General features: G+C 41.2%; 1 protein-coding gene across 1 annotated transcript in view; it reads left to right on the top strand.

Annotated features, from left to right (window-relative positions):
* The first annotated feature begins 9881 nt into the window (after positions 1-9881).
* The window catches only part of KLHL2 (kelch like family member 2), a 62205-nt gene continuing 55806 nt past the window's right edge, over positions 9882-16280 (top strand). The window contains exons 1-2 of the mRNA XM_086464768.1: positions 9882-9904; positions 12854-12979. Coding sequence (XP_086320894.1) covers positions 9882-9904; positions 12854-12979 — 149 coding nt within the window. The remainder of the gene's footprint in view (positions 9905-12853; positions 12980-16280) is intronic.

Here is a 16280-nt window from a genome sequence, read left to right as displayed (position 1 = left end):
GTTCAACAGATCAGTCTGAACCTTGACTGTGCAGTTTTTACAAGGATGCTGTGTGGCTTCCCATTGCTTTATATAACTGTACAACTTACCCACATAGTGCCTTTGTCCGAGCTTTCGCTTAGCTTGAAAAGTGTGAGGTCTTTACCTTTTGTTTGTTTTGCAAGGAGCAACAATGTGTTCCGGTTAACGTGTCTATTCTGGAATAACCAGAAATGCTAGTGTGCAGTGTGTGGTACCTAGTCCCACAGCCAAGAAGCTAACCACAGTGCCAGTTAATGGCTAGAATATACATGGTTTTAACTATAAATAAATTTATATTGATTAAAAATACTTTATAGCAGTTTATTTTTAAAAGAAATAAAATATCATTAAACTTTTTGAAGAAACAAAACCCCCCCAAAAAAGTCTTTTACAAAAATAGTCACATATGATCTTGCGTTGCTTAGCTGCTATTGCTTTCATTTAGGACCAAATAAAATGCTGAACTGCACATTCATTTCTCTTGTTTCCCTGCATTTTGTTTGCTTGCTTACATGCATTCTTAGGAAAGCACGTGTGTTTTTGTCCTTTAATCTGGGGGGTTTGGATTCTGAATTTGGCAAGTATGATATTTAAGGGGGAAACAGTAGGGAGGAGACATAATAAAAAAAAGAAATGTTGAACAGTTGTTCAAAGAGTTAGGAACCAAGAAGCCTAAAATCAGGGATATGATCCATCACTTGGATACACAAGCTCAAGTAACTACCTGTTTTTATTGGCATAATAATTTCAGTTGTGGAAGTACTCCTCCTCCTGTCGCCAGTCTCTGTAAAATACTTTGGCTAGCTATAATCTTGGTTTTATCTGTTTCTTCAGATATCCAATACAGTCGGGTGAGAAACACATACTTTGTCTACATTATATCAGCAGCATACTGTTTAAAAAGTGAACAGAAGTGCTGCTAAGTAGTTGCAATTTCTCTGTGTTTGTTCAGAGATAATTTTCTAATAATCTCTTTGTTCAGCCATTTAGAAATTTGGTCTAATGTACAATCCATTACTGCAGACTGCTGTATACTCAAAAAACACCTCTATCCAATGGCTTGCATACATATATGCATGATACTTGCATTAGACAAGTGTCTGAGATAAAATCAAATAAATAAATTCTTCTAGGTATAATTTTAGAATCCTAAAGTCCCAGGAAGTTTACATTTATTAGCACTCATTTGAATTTGTATACATTTTTATATAATTGTAAGTATTGTTTGTACTGAATGGAAAATTACGTGTTCTCAACGGGTTACTGATGAACACTGTTGGAGAGAAATTACAAGTTTAAGTATTGGAAGGGCATAGATATTTACTGTACACAACACCAGTTAGCATTTTTAGAAATATGTGACTGCCAATTTCAACTGTTTTACCCAAAATATGTATATAATCTCTATAGAAGTAGTCTATTCTTGTTCTTACTAGATCACCCAATCTGTGTTTTGGTTTTGACGTATTGTTTTAATTACTAGGTTTGCAGGTAAATTTTATAGTGAGAGGGTTTAATGATATAAGTAAGGTTTTCATGAAGTAAGATTCTCTTCAGCTCAATTCCTGTTCTGTCTTCTGGCAAATTTTGCAGATGTTGTCATTTCAGTGCATGTGACTTGAAAGTCTGTTCTGGAGGGCTGATCCAGTGCTGGGGATCAGATTAAGACATGGCCTGTTCTTAAATTAGTTCCTCTGCAGCTCCATCAGTAACGATGAAAGTATCTGATAAGGGTAAGGTAAAAAGATCTGGTATGGTCCAACAATGCCATGCTATGATGTCCTTGTTTGCCAGCTGCTTTCAAGGAAAGATAGCATAGAATAGATACTCAGGATTAAATCCTATACTTAGGCATAATCTTTTCCATATCCATAATAATTACAATATTTGGAGACTAACTTTCACAATTGTACCCTCACAAAGAGGCCTAATACCTACTTTTCTTCCTCTCAGTTTTAGTTAAAATTTGGCATGAATGGAAACAGGATTTGGCTTACGTTTTTCACATTCAACTACAAGATGTAATTATTATTACACTTTCTTATTCATATTGCAGGTACAATTAGTTCTTAAATTCTGTTCAGCTCTGTGTAAAGAATATAGTCTCTGCTCTGAGAATATGGGACTGTGACACATCCCAGCATGACTAAAAAATACAAATGGGAAGTGAACAGGTAAAAATAACAGTAAAGACAATTTTATTTGCATTAGTTGGTTGTAATAGTCTAGACAGTCATACTGAAGTAAGTGCAGTCCATATTCTAGCCTCAAATTACAGACACTTCACGGCTTCTTGTTTTATTTCAAGCTTCTGTAAGTTTTTAAAGTCCCGTGGAGATTAAAAAACAGTTCACTGCTGAATGCATTTAAAATGAAGGAACTTTTCTCTCCAAGTACCATTTCAGATTTTCACATCATGCAAGTGTAAGCTTTTTGTGGCGAACAGCATGGGGCTGTTTATACGCGGTAACCATGCGATCAAAACCTGCCACTTGCTATGAAGCTTTGGCTTCATAAAGAGAATGCCTGTTAAAAATTGTGGCCTTTAAACGCAAGCTATTGAACAGAGAAGAGCGCAACACTGGTATTAGTAAAAACTCTTTCAGTCTTTCGCCAATTAATACACAAATTTGAATGCCGGAGGCTTAGTGTGGCCATTTGTTAATTCAGCTACTCTATTAGTACAAATAATTTAGCAAAATGCCTGGTGCGTCCATAATGAAGTCCAGAGAGAGGCCTGATGAAAACAGATAGATAAAAGTCAGTACAGCTCTAGGGAGAGAAATGTGGACTGCTTAATGAGATGAGGCAAAGGATGTGACATAACAGTGAGTGGAAGAATTGTGAACAACAGAATGCCACTCTTGCTTACTTTTTTAGTTTTACTGAATTTCCAGCTATATTCAAAAGCAAATACATTGAGGTCAAAGAAGGGTTACAACTCATCAATTTCACATTTATTTTTAGAAATATACACTACAATATACACTAAAAATATACACACTACAAGTATAAATCAAACTTTGGAACTAAATATCATGATGTATCTTATTTATTTTGTGCTAAAGATTAGGTTTAGAGTTTTAAATGGTTTAGGACTTAAGCAAATGCCTAATTTGCAGGGTGAAAAGTGTTCCCTCTGCAGGGTAATTTTTAACTATGGATTTTTTCCCTTTATTCTGATTTTTCAAAATCACATTTATGTTTATGTTGTATCATAAAGCCATCAAAATGACAAGCATTGGCTGGAACTATATAAAGGGAAACGCAGACCCGTTTCTGAAAATGTTTGGGTTTAGATTACATAACATCTAGGGTGATTTTAATGGAAAAAGAGGAATGCTTGAGATAATTTACCTCAAGAAAATCAAGACAAAAGATGATATTTCAAAAATTAGCATTTTTTCCCCCCACAGTTCTTTTTCTATTTTCTAAATATTTTGTCTGAAAATCATAACATTAACTTGTAAAGAACTAGCTTGCATAAACTAACTTTTCAGGCTGTATTGTTAAATATTAGCATTCTGACAAGGTATTCTTTTGAATATTTTACATTCTCCGGTTACCTATTTTTTTTCCCCAGTGTATTAGTCCAGATCACAATGTTCTTCTTTTGCATATTGAACCTGGCAAGACTTTCCCTGATACCAGTGAAAATTGTTCTCCAGGAACACCATAATAAATTACTCATTGTATGAGCACCTGCTTGTACCAGAATTATTGGACTAAACCTTTCCATACTTTTCTCTTTGACTTAAATTTCCCCTTCATTCTTTAAATTTAATATGAGTCAAATTTTACCAGATATTCTGCATACTTAAGTGTACTGATCCTGAGCTCTTTTCTTAATCTTTACAATGAATTTGCAGTACCTCCTAGCCTTTCTTACATGCAAAAAAAGATTATTCCAAATAATGATTTACTCAATTTTTTGAACAGCAGCATGATGTGCTTTTCACTTTCTATGAACAACCTGTCTCTGCAAAATTATTTGTGGTAACTACACCTATGCGATTGTTAATGTTATGACTCTCTGAATATAATAATTTAATAATGTCTTCGATTTCATTGCCTCTTTTTACAACAAAAGAATTTGTGCAATGCACAATGAACTATACCCCACTTGCTCTTTCCAGCATTCTTCATTTTCCCTGAATGCCTCCTCAACTGCTGTACAGTCTGCAAATACCGTTCCTCCTGACTCCTTTAGATGCATATGAAACAATGTATATGCATATTGATTCTTTCAGCATACTGTGTTACTTTTCACAGTGTAAATCGCTCCCAATTACTGTTCTTAGGCAAGCTCGCTGTGTGCAAAGTGGTGCATTTAACTGGTGTTTTTCTACAGGCCAACCACAGATACCCAGAGCTGTTGGAGGGAGTCGAGTCTCTGTATGGTTGTGCATTCAGTAAGCACTAGATGGCAGCGTATCAATTGTTTCAATGTACTTTTAATTAATGAGCTGTACCTGTTTCCTTCTCAAAAAGCTGTGTGTTAGTTGATTGGCTTGGTTAGGACTATCTTACAATATTGCTGTTAGAGTGGAGAATACGATGGAGAAGTACATGGACTTTGATGGAGCTGGATGTGATAGACACAGTTTAGACCTCATAGTTACTACCTATGAAGAAAACTTCTTCTGCTTCCTTTTTCAATAAAATAATGTTTTGACAAGTTAAACAAGTATGACTGAACATAATAATAATCTACAGTCTTTTAAGGTAGAGTGATCAGGAAAAAAACACCAACGACTGAGATGACTTCTGTGAACAAGGAGGCTACCCTTAGTCCTGCTTATCCATGATGTGTCGTTTACTAAAGACTGAATCTCTTTTTTTTTTTTTTTTTTTTTTTTTTTTGGTGTAGGCCGTCAAAAAACCTGTGCAGCACTTATTTCAGTAAGATATCACTCTGTGTTGAAGGGTGGAGCTCCATCATCAGCTGGGTGGTCCAGCTTTCGCCAAGAAATCCCTGCTGCAGGTTTCTGCTGCTACCTTTGCATCGTGTCTCAGTGATCACATGGCTACAATGTGAAATCTAATAATTTTTGATTCGCTTTCTGCTGGTCCAGTGAATGGACCAGTGTAGAGACCCGATTGCCTTATCCAGTGCACAGGAAGCAATGCAAGTCTATAGGTATGAGGGCAGGTGTTGGTCCACTGCTTTCACAGTCATCTCAGGGGTACACCATATGTGAAATGCAAACCTTCGCAGCACTGGGCCTCAGATCTGCTCATCAAGATCTCTACTTTGCATCTGAGTAGTCTGCAGTACTAACACGAATCAAAGCCATGACCTACACTGGTTTCCATTCTTAATGCTTACTTGAACTAGGACTTCTTTCTTCTAAAATGAACCTGTCATCTACCAGGAACACTGTGCTGTTCAGCACTGACCACAGGGACCTGACTTCTCCGCTGGGTAGAACTCAGAAGCATCCTACCAGTTGCTTTTTATTCAGCCCTTCTTTTCCAAAACTAGGATTGGAATATTTAAAGCCTGTTTACTAGACGGTGTGCCTTATCAAGTCTCTTGGGAAGTGACACCATGTCTGTTTTTGAACACTGAAAAACCAGTTCTTAGTTACTAATTATCATCACCATTATAAGGTCCATGAACTTTACAGAATGAATCTTACCCTTCACCTATTCTCATTAAGTATGTATCATTTTTAATGTTCCAGCAATTGCTTACACAGAAGGATAATGCTAGAAAAGACTAAATATTTTTATCCATGGTTAATTCTCTTTAGCTGATTTTGGTCACAGTATGATTTATTTTTGATAGCAGCAGCTTTGCTATTCCTTATTTCACATTCCCAATTTATACATCTTATTTTTTTCTCTCTCTCTGCCTACTCTCCAGCACATATTCCTCTGCAATCTGGTCCCTTTCTCAGTCTGCTGCATGCACTTTCTTGCTTTTCCTTTTCACATTACTTTTCAGGGTAATTCTTCTCAACTGCCTTCATGTCCTTACCTCAATGGCTCTCTGAAACTTTAAATACTCCTTTCTTCTTGGAGAAAAAAAGCCTCTTCCACTAGACTGAGGCTTTTTAAGATAAGTTAAAGCTGGATTAATGCTGATACTGATGCTAGTGTCTTAGACAAAAGACTGCAGTAACAGCTAGTAGTAGCTAATGTCTGTGTTGACCTCAAGTCCTGTCATTAATCCCACACAGCTCCTCGGGGATCTGTTTAGATGCAGGGGCCTTGGTGGTATAAAAGTCTGTTGCCGGATGGTAATGTTACTGGGGGTGAAATGCACGGGAAAAATGGATGTGTGTCCTGAAAGATTTTGGATAAATACATACATATTTTTACATAAATTTCATACATAAATTAGCCACAACTAAATTCAGTAAGATACAAATAAAATGGATAACCTAAAAGCTAACAAAGTGAGGAAGGACCTTGTTTTTCTGTTTGAAGCAACAGGAGTGCAGAGGGGTACTTAAGTCTTGATTCTAGCCCCTTCCTTTCTTCTTCCTTTTCCACGAAAGCAATCCCAGCCTGAGCAGCATCTTCTCAAAAACATTCTGCCCAAGCTGTTAAGAAGCTATGACTGCTAATATCTTAAACAACAGTTAATGTCCTTACAAATGTATTTTTTGTCCTTTTTGAAGAGGTCTTCCTAACTGGTGTTTTGTCGATTAAAAATACTAGTAAAAACTTAGTTCCGTTTTCTCTGTGGCTAAACCTAATGTAGGTTTCTTGTAACACGACCAGGTCGGCACGGTGTGTGTTCCTTTAAAGATGCCTGTAAAACACTGTGCATGCATGCAATTACCTTGACTGTTACCGGGATTGTTTATTCTGTTTTTAGGATGTGTAACTTGTGGAACTGCCTTGCTAGAAAGCAGAGCTTTGCTGGCATGGCTTCATCTTTGATGGACGTACTTCACTGATGTATAGGATCAGGATTTCTGTATCAGTAAAGTACTTCTAGTGTCATTATATCCGAAGAACCGTTCAATCGCAAGTAAGTGTTGGCAGCATTCCTTTGGAACTCTCTAAAACAAGTGGGAAAGGACCAAGAGTTTTTGCAGGGACAGTCCTAAACACGGTAGGGAATTTCCTCAGTAAATGCAGTGATCTGAATTGCTGCACATAAACAAAAATGGCAGCTGTTTCATCATAGTTAAGAAACGTTGCCTATCTCCTTTCAAAACTGCATACGTACACCCACACACATATGTAAATAATTTTTTTCTCTAAAAGTGCTTTTTTAAGAAGAGGGATTGGATCAAGTAGAATCCTGTAAAAAAACAAACACTGTATTTAAAGGATGTGTTTTCTCATGGTTAGATACACAAGTTGTTTTGCCATAACCACATAATGTAGTTTGGATGCAGTAATTTTTGTTTCAGCTGTTTACGATTCCTTTCAGGATTACTGAAGTACAAAGATACAATTTTAGGAAAAAAATAGAAGCCTGCCCTATTTGTGTTTCTTTTTGATGTTCTGCATCACAGAAATCACTTCAATTAGTGTTAAACATTTGGCTCAAAAGCCAAAAGAACACCGGAAGAAAACGAGAGAAATCACAGGTTGGAAAGTTCCTTTAAGAACTAATGTTATTAAACAGTCCTGCCATGTCAACAAGGGGCAGAACCTGCAGCTGCCTGCGGGCTTGCAGGATTTATATGCGAGTAGTGTACAAAAACCCTCATCAGCTTCCGGACAAGTTTACAACGACTTTGTAGCCTAATGTGGACCCTCAAACACAGCGCAGTCTATTACTAGTAACATTCACCTAGGTCTTACGGATCAGTAGAAGCCAGGATCCCTGTCTTATAAAGTAACATGTACAGGAGTTTAATCTAGGGTTACAGAGACCTGAAAGGGTGACATGACAGTCATCAGCAACTCTCTGATCCACCCAGGCCAGACCTGCTTAGGAACTCAGAACTTGCTGACACTATGCCGCATGGAGCCAGCTGACTTTTAAACCTCCATTTCAGAGCACGTTATTGCTAGCTGGCCCCTTTGGCCCCTTTGACTGCCCTGCAAACAGGTTTTGTTGCATCTTTCAAATCTTTCACAAGTACCTTGTCTTCTCCAACACAATGCAGAGGCAAATCTAGTTGTGTCTCTCAGAGAGACAAATTCAGCCGTTACGAAGCACAGACTTTGTAAAAACAGGCACTGACAACTGAGATTATTTAATTTAGAAAAACCTCCAGTGGAAACCCATTGAAAAAATTTTGAAGTGTTCCCACATCAAACATCACAGTGTAGTGCAGAGTCACAGAGATGATGAAGGGGGTGGAACATCTCCCTTATGATGAAAGGCTGAGAGAGCTGGGTCTCTTTAGCTTGGAGGAGACTGAGAGGTGACCTCATTAATGTTTATAAATATGTAAAGGGCTAATGCCAGGAGGGTGGAGCCGAGCTCTTCTCAGTGATGTCCAGTGATAGGACAAGGGGCAATGGGTGCAAGCTGGAGCACAGGAGGTTGCACATTAATATAAGGAAAAACTTTTTCACTGTGAGGGTGACAGAGCACTGGCACAGGCTGCCCTGAGAGGTTGTGGAGTCTCCTTCTCTGGATATATTCAAAATCCGCCTGGACGCATTTCTATGTGACCTGCTCTAGGTAGTCCTGCTCTGGCAGGGGGTTTGGAATAGATGATCTTTCAAGGTCCCTTCCAACCCCTAACATTCTGTGATTCTGAGATTCTGTAGTATTCTTCATTACTGTTTGAGTCAGTGTCGCCTAGAAAGACACGTTTGAAACAGACCCTTGTCCTGCTTGTGTTTATTTTTGCTGTTCTGTGCCGCAGAGGCCACTTAAGCAAACACTAAAACACAACTTGAGTACTTAAGGCTCAAAGCCAGTGGTCACTTTGCGACTGTATGACTAAAGACAGGAGGGCAGCTGTTCTGAGTGGCACAGTCACTGTTCCGCGGCACTGGATCAAATAAAAGTGGATAAGATCCAGCAGGTCACAGCGAACTAGAGCACTGGTGCTGCAGCCTGTTCAACTGCAGCATCCCTCTTCCCTGCCCCGATGCACTATTGGCCTTTGCTTTGGCCCCTGCTCCAGCTGCAACCACCTGCAGAAGCTGGTGTCTGGCCTGGGATGACTACATCAAGGACACCCCTCTACGGTGTGCAGCTGGGGTGGCTCTCCTCACAGGGGAGGCCTGGGACCACTTTTAATCATTTTTTTTTTTTTTTCTAAAATAAGAAAGTCCTGGCTGCAGGGCCTAGAGCTCCTCTGTGTCCCCATGCGAGCACCCCAAGCCACCCTCCCTGGTGCTGAGGACACCCCGCCTGGGCGCTCTGTGGCACCGTGTCGTTCCCCGCCCTGCCCTGAGCCACCGCTCTCCCGGGAGGTGGCAGATGTGCGCTGAGGTGTCCTAGGACCGAGAAGGGCACCGGACCCAGGCTCATCCCCCGCCGCAGGCCAAGCTCCTTCCAGCAACGGGCAGCGGCGCCCCATCCTCCTCTTCCCAAAGCCGCTGGGACGGGGCTGCCCCACCGAGAGGCAGAAACAGCTCCGGGGACACCCAGCGCGGCACCCGGGCGGGAGGCTCCGGCGCGGGGCAGCCCACCCGCCTCGGGGTCCGGGGCCACCGGCACCGCCCGGGGGGCGACGACCTTCCCGCCTCACGGGGGCCAGGCCAGGCGCCCCCCGCCGCCGCGCCTGCGCGCAGCGGCTCGTCCCCGCAACGCCCTCCCGCGGGCGGGAACCCGGAAGTGGGCAGCGCCGGCAGCTCCCGGCGGGTAGCGGGGGCTCCGCCGGGCGGGCGTAGCTGGCACCCCGCGGCGGGGGCAGCGACGGCTGGCATGGTGCTGGCGGCAGCGCGCCGCGCCCGCGTTGCACGGAGGAAGCCCGAGCGGAGCCGCGATGGAGATGCTGCTGCCGCCCGTGTGAGTGCGGCGGCGGGGCGGGCGGGGAGGCTGCCGGGCTCCCGGAGCCCGCCGGGACGGCGGTGCGGAGCGGAGCGCTGTGCGGTACCGTGGGCTGGGGGCGCGGCGCCGGGCCCAGCCGCGTAGGAGCGAGCTGAGCCGCTGCGGCGCTCCGCAGCCCGCTGGACCCGTGGCGCAGCCGGCCCGCCCCGGCCCCTTTGGCACCGGGAGGGAGAGGTGCCCGCGGGCGGGGGGGACCCAGACCCGTCCACGGCGGCGTGGGGCGGGAGGGTCGTGTCGGCGACCTGGTGGCGGAGACGGTGTTTAGTGTTCGGCGGGCCGGGGCTTCCCAGGGCCAGCGCGGCCGGCCGGTGGTCGTGCCGCCGCCCGCTGCGGTGCCCGCGGCGGAGGGGCGTTGGGGGCCGGGGCGGGCATCGTCAGGCGGGCTGGGCCGTGGGGGAGCGGGTGCTGGGCTCTCCGCGGGCGGGCGGGCAGGGCTGCCGGCACCCCCGCCCCGCCGCCTGCCCGTGCGCCTTCCCGCTTGCGGGGACAGGCGCTGTTTTTTTTTTTTTTTTTCCCCTCCTCCTCACTCCTTCTGCTTCCTCCATATGTGGTCCCAAATTACTCCCTGTTTGACTCAGTAGTCATGCTCATCACACTCTTGGTTTCTGGTTATTTAGTTAAGCATCTTTTTTAGTAGCAGCGCGCTAGGCAAGCCATTTATTTCCAGCAGTGCTTCAGTTGGGTTCATCCAGTCTCTTATGTGCTCCAGTTCAGCGTAGCTCCATCCTGCTGCGCCTTCAGGAGGTGGCATTCAGGTACGCTGTGGGCAAGGCTCCTGAGAACAAACCAAAGGGAACCAGTTGCAGATAGCTTTGACCCAACTGGTGAAATGGTAAAAGAGACTCCAGTAACTTCAGGCAGACTAGCAGTTCTCAAAACAGAAGGCACGTGACTGCCGCTTTTGCAGGCTTCATTACCTTAAAACAAAGTCGTCCTTTGGACAAACTAATGAAACTTCAGCAAATGAATTTACGCTTTGTAGGAACTCTTCCATCTGTCCAGGTTGCTTGGCAGCTCTTTACAGGCGACTTTGACCACTTTGTTTCTTGCATATCTGTATGCGATGTATATATAGTCTGTATATGTGTGCAGCTATGTACACATCAGTATCTGATGCATTGCTTTGGGATGTAAAAATGTGCCATAGAAGAAGTGTTCTTATCTGGGACTTGGTAAGTCAGTGATAAAATTAAAAGCTGGATTTCTTCCTCACAGTTAGTCTTTGGTGTTTTGAAATGTTTCCTGAAGTCACTGATTTCTGTGTATAATTTTTTTGAGTGCTGATCACTACATATGTCACATAATTTAGAAGAGTAATGTTCAGTCTAAAGGAGTTTGCTGGATAGGATGTCTCTTTTTTTTTTATATCTCCATATGGCAGCACGTGTATGTGCTTTATAGCATGTAACGTGATGTTTAGGGTTTTTTTTTTCCTGATTGATGCAAAATTGCTGTCTGTCACTTGGCCCCTTTCAGTAATGAGTTCATAATTTTCAAAACTGAGCATGACACTTTTAATTCATAGCAGTTTTGTGATACAATGTAGTACATTCTGTAGATGGACTTTACTTTGTTAGACAGTTTTACAGAGACTTTTTCCTAGTCCTTTGTTGCTTGATGCAATTTCATGCTCTTTTCTCCAAAATGTTGTAGCTGGTTTTGGAATCATGAAAAGCAGAGCTAACTACTTTGCATGTTGTTATAGTGCCCGGAATATAGAGTTCTTGGTTGCTATCTTAAATTATCATTGAGTTTTTCTTTTAGGCTTCTTTAGACATGCCCAGGTAAAAAGTTTTAGGTATGGCAGAAGAGAGGCTGGAATTATGGGAGTCAATGAATGCGTTCAATTTGACTATTCTTGCCTAAAGAAAGTAAGATTGGGCTTTCATTTGAAATCAAATCAGATCTCTGATGTAACAGAGTCAGTTGCCCCACCAAATGACTTCAGTGACTTTGCTTATTTCCAGCTCAGAGGTTCAGGAATAAGCTTACAATAGTGTAGGTGAAAACACCAGTGATGCTAAACGTTTTCTAAGTACTACAACAATGTACTTTGCCTTGTAAGAATAACATTGTGATTGTAAACATGAAACTCACTGGCTTGATGTGGCATGGAAGACCCGCTTGCTATATGAGTAGTCCTGATGATGGAGGGATGTACGTTGTTGTTTTTGTACAGAAGTTAATGTCTGTAGAACTTGGTGTTTCTTATAGAAAGAGATAGTTGTAGATAAAGCTAGTGGTTTCTCTTGCTATTTTTGGGTGGGTTTTTGAGAGTAAGAAAAATTAAGAAATTGGTCACTTTTGCTTTTCGAAACATTGAGTGGATCTGCAAAAGTAGCCGTTTTTTCTCGTACTCACCTATGTGTCATGCTGCTGCTAGGAAAGCCCTGGACATTTACAGTAGTCATCGTGTAATCTTCCTGTCAGAAATGAACTGGGAGCTGTGTGAACCAGTAAGGGAGGTCCTGACGGAAGGACAGAGAGTGGCTCTTGTCTCACAGGTGGTGAGGGCATTGAGAGACCAGGGTGATGGATGCTGCATTCTGCCGTCGATCTGTACGGGTACTAGGCTAAAAGTTCCTGAACCTCTGCTTCTCCTCTCCCTTCAGGGCTTACTGGAAATATTCTAGAGCATCATCTTCATGTATTCCTTAGTGGAGATTACTGTTAGCCCTGAGTGCCTCTGTTAGTCTCACTAGTGTTGGTCACCAACTTACCACTTTCTTGGGAATTCTGCTTACTCCTCCACGCTCTTGGTAACAGGGAAACTGAAATTGCTTGAAGCAAAGCACAACTTGAAGTACAAGTCTCCTCCTCCCCAAGATGAAGGTGGAGAAAATAAAGAGTGATTGAACTGAAGATTAGACAGAAGTACTAACTCTCTTCTTTTTTTCTTCTTTCCAGATGTACCAAACTTTGCCATCAGAAGCCTTTGGATCTGAAAGATGATAACACCGAAATTCACTGTCCTGTTACAGTAAATCCATGGCACATGAAGAAAGCTTTTAAAGTTATGAATGAATTAAGAAGGTATTACTTCACTGTTTATATCTGTCTGGGGTCCATAATACATTTTTACTTTCACTTGTATTTATTAAGTTAATAATAATAGTTTGTTTATTAAGAATATGCAATTCCAGAAGTGTAGTGGATGAGAAGGATTAAATACACAATGAAGTGATAGCTGAATGATAGTCATGTGATGTGATAGCTGTAATGTGTGCAGTATGTTTTTGTGCCTTGTAAGTTAGTCAAAACTATGTTTATGAGACTTGAAAAATACATAGAGGTTGTATTTAAGGAGTTACAGCTACTGATCCTGCTTTGTATGTAATTCATCCTGGATAGATGAAAAGTGACTCTTCAGTTGAGCCTACGGCTCTTTGTTTGCCTGTTGTTGATTTTTGTGGTAGGCTGCAAACTGGAAAAATGTTAAAATTTCCTAGTCTGGAGACATAGGTCACAGTCTAACAAATGTAAACCAACTGACAGTACGCTTTCTTTTCTTAGTTATCTTTTGCTTGCCATTGGGAGAAACTGATGAACTCCCAAATCAAATGCTGAAAGTAACTTTTCTCAGTAAAGTTTTATAAGGCCTTGGGTGATACTACCATCAGTTTCAGCAAAACTGGGAGGCTATTGCTGATGCTGTTCTTAGCACCCATTTTGATTTATTTTCTACGTATGAATAGGTGAGATGATGTTGAAAACTGTGACAGCTGGTGATTAGAGCTCATAACTGAGCTCTGGTAATTAGGACTCACAACTATCACTGACAGTTATTGAGCTTTATAACTAACAGCAACAGTGGAGAAATTAAATAAATACAACACTTCTCTAGCATAGACAATACCAGAGGGTGTGAAAATCCTGTAGTCCTCTGTTATTTCCCATATAAGATTAAAAACTGGAGAGGCCTCACCTGAAAAAGTGGCAGCAACTGTTAGCCTATTAAAATGTGCCTCTGCCTTTGATCTTCACTGTTCCGTATGGGTAAATCTTTAATACTGTGGTAGATACTGTAACCAGATGAATGTATTTATCTGGCTGTGACAGTTTGTACTGTACTGGAAGACTGGAGAAAAATAATACACTGACTATAAATGACTTAAATCCATCTCAAAGACTCCCATAGTCTGGGGATAATGGGATAAGAGCAGAGACTATTTTCCTGGTATGTTAATAGCCTAGTTACCTTATACTGAAAGGACTGATACTTGTTGCTTCACCTTACTTATGCCCTTGGCTTTTTCAAGGATCCCAGTAACCAGATTCATTATCTCAAGGAGTGTAATAGAGTCTGATTAGAGGCAGTAGCCATGATTTCCTAAGGACAAGCAAGAGTTTAGATGAAGAAATGGCTTCCTAGAATGAATCTTACAACAGTTTCAGAAGTCAGAAACCTTACCTGCATTTCATTGTGTTGCGAGTAAAATATACGTGGTCTTCCAGCAGAGTGCATTGTTGAAAGCTGTGGATTATTTTCGGAATATATTTTTGTTTCCATGGTTACTTAAATTTGAATTGCTGTAGAAGCAATTTAAGTAATTTTGTCTTACGTGTATAAATAGGTGAAGTTGGAACAGGAGCAGTGCCATGCAGACCTTAACTGTAGTTCTTATTTAACAAGGTATTTGATGCAGCACTGTTTACTGTTTAAGCTGAATACAGCTTTTAAATTAGTGCTAATTAGATAAGATTATAAACAGTAATATTTGCTTGAAATAATAAACTGAAATATTTTAGAAATGTTTCAGACTTCATTACTTTAAATGAAGACCTAGTATTGATCAAGTAAATGATATTTTCCATTTTGACTAAATTTTTGAAGTGGTTTATATCTCAATTCTTTCCAGTAGTGTAGCACAAGCAAGTATTTGCAGAGGTATGATCTCCAGAAAGTGTATAACTAGTGAAGAAATCATCTGCTTAAGCATCTAAAATACATTGATTTTGAAATGCTGAAGTCTGTGAGTTTATATTACATTTTTAGTTGCTGTCAGGTTGCCTGGTCGTATTAGCTCATAAGAGGGTTTTTTCTGGGCCTTCAAATTTTGGCAAATTTGAATAATTTTGTCCTTGGTAGTTTTTGTCAGTTTGTTACTCATCATCACCACCTCAACACTGAGTCAGAGAGATCATTAGGATAGCTAATTAGTTCTTGACATATGAAGAAATTACCTCTGATGCCTATCTTTCCTCTTCGTTATGATTTGCTTTTATCACAATGGAATTTGACCTTACTTATATTTGCTAAAGTCCTCAATCTTAAAAACAAGACTTTACCAAAATCTTTTGAAGATGTAGGTAATGACCTTTCTCTGTATAAACCAATGAAGTATAAGCTGCTAGCTGGTAGATAATTATAAATCTATACTTTTTTGCGCCCCCCCATTTCTCATTTTCTCATTTCCTGTACCAAGACGTTGTACCCCCCATGGCTCTGTTCATTCAGTTGCTCTATACAAGCAAATCAGTACATACTGCTTCAGAACGCAAGATTTCCTAAAGTAAATTGATGTGCCCTCATGAAATGAAGGTGCTGAGTTGCTGTGGAAGCCACAAGATGCTTGCAGCGGAGTACATGATTCAATTTATAAGCTTGTTTCTTCAGTAATTTATTTAGCTTGTCAGCTTTGTAGTAACACAGAGCCTATTCATTCACCTAATGCAGTTCCAGACTAGAGATGTATCCGGACTACCTCTAATGTCTATATATGCACAGTGTAATTAATTAGCTGGAGTTTTGGATGGATGTAATTTTGTTGCTTCTGGCTTCATTGTTATCTTTGGTATTTCTGTGCAGCTAAGTATAAACCCTTTTGTTCTGTTGTTACACTAAGTGCAGGTGTCTGAAAAAGCTGGGTATCTGATGACCTCTTATGTGCAGCTTTCTGCTTCAGTTTTTGTATAAAAAATGTAATGGTTGTTTTCAAGCTTCTCTGAATTGTGCGTTTGATCTGGGTATGGTCATTATCTTTTATTATATAACTTTTTTGGTAATAGCTATATTGCAGACTAAACTTACAAGGTTTAGATAGATGCTGTAGGTGTTAAGAGCTGAAAGGGGGAAAATATTCTAATGCCAGAATTGCTGTATGGCCCCAAAGGTTAGTTATGTACAGCTCTAGCTCCATCCCTAAGGAATATGTTCTGTTAAATTGTACTTTTCTCTCTTCCTTTTGTTGCCTTGGCTCTGAGTTTTGTGGATAGTACGCTAGTTTTACAGGGACAGTGTTAGCATGAGAAGGAAATTAAAAGGCAACTGTGACTATGGCTATTTGGATGCTGGGAAATTGCAGCCTTTTGGTGTTATGGTGGTTTGTTGTCC

The sequence above is a fragment of the Leptosomus discolor genome, chromosome 4, assembly GCF_034619465.1.
Source record: "Leptosomus discolor isolate bLepDis1 chromosome 4, bLepDis1.hap2, whole genome shotgun sequence".
NCBI classification, from domain to species: domain Eukaryota; kingdom Metazoa; phylum Chordata; class Aves; order Leptosomiformes; family Leptosomidae; genus Leptosomus; species Leptosomus discolor.
This window is presented reverse-complemented; position numbering and strand designations above follow the sequence as displayed.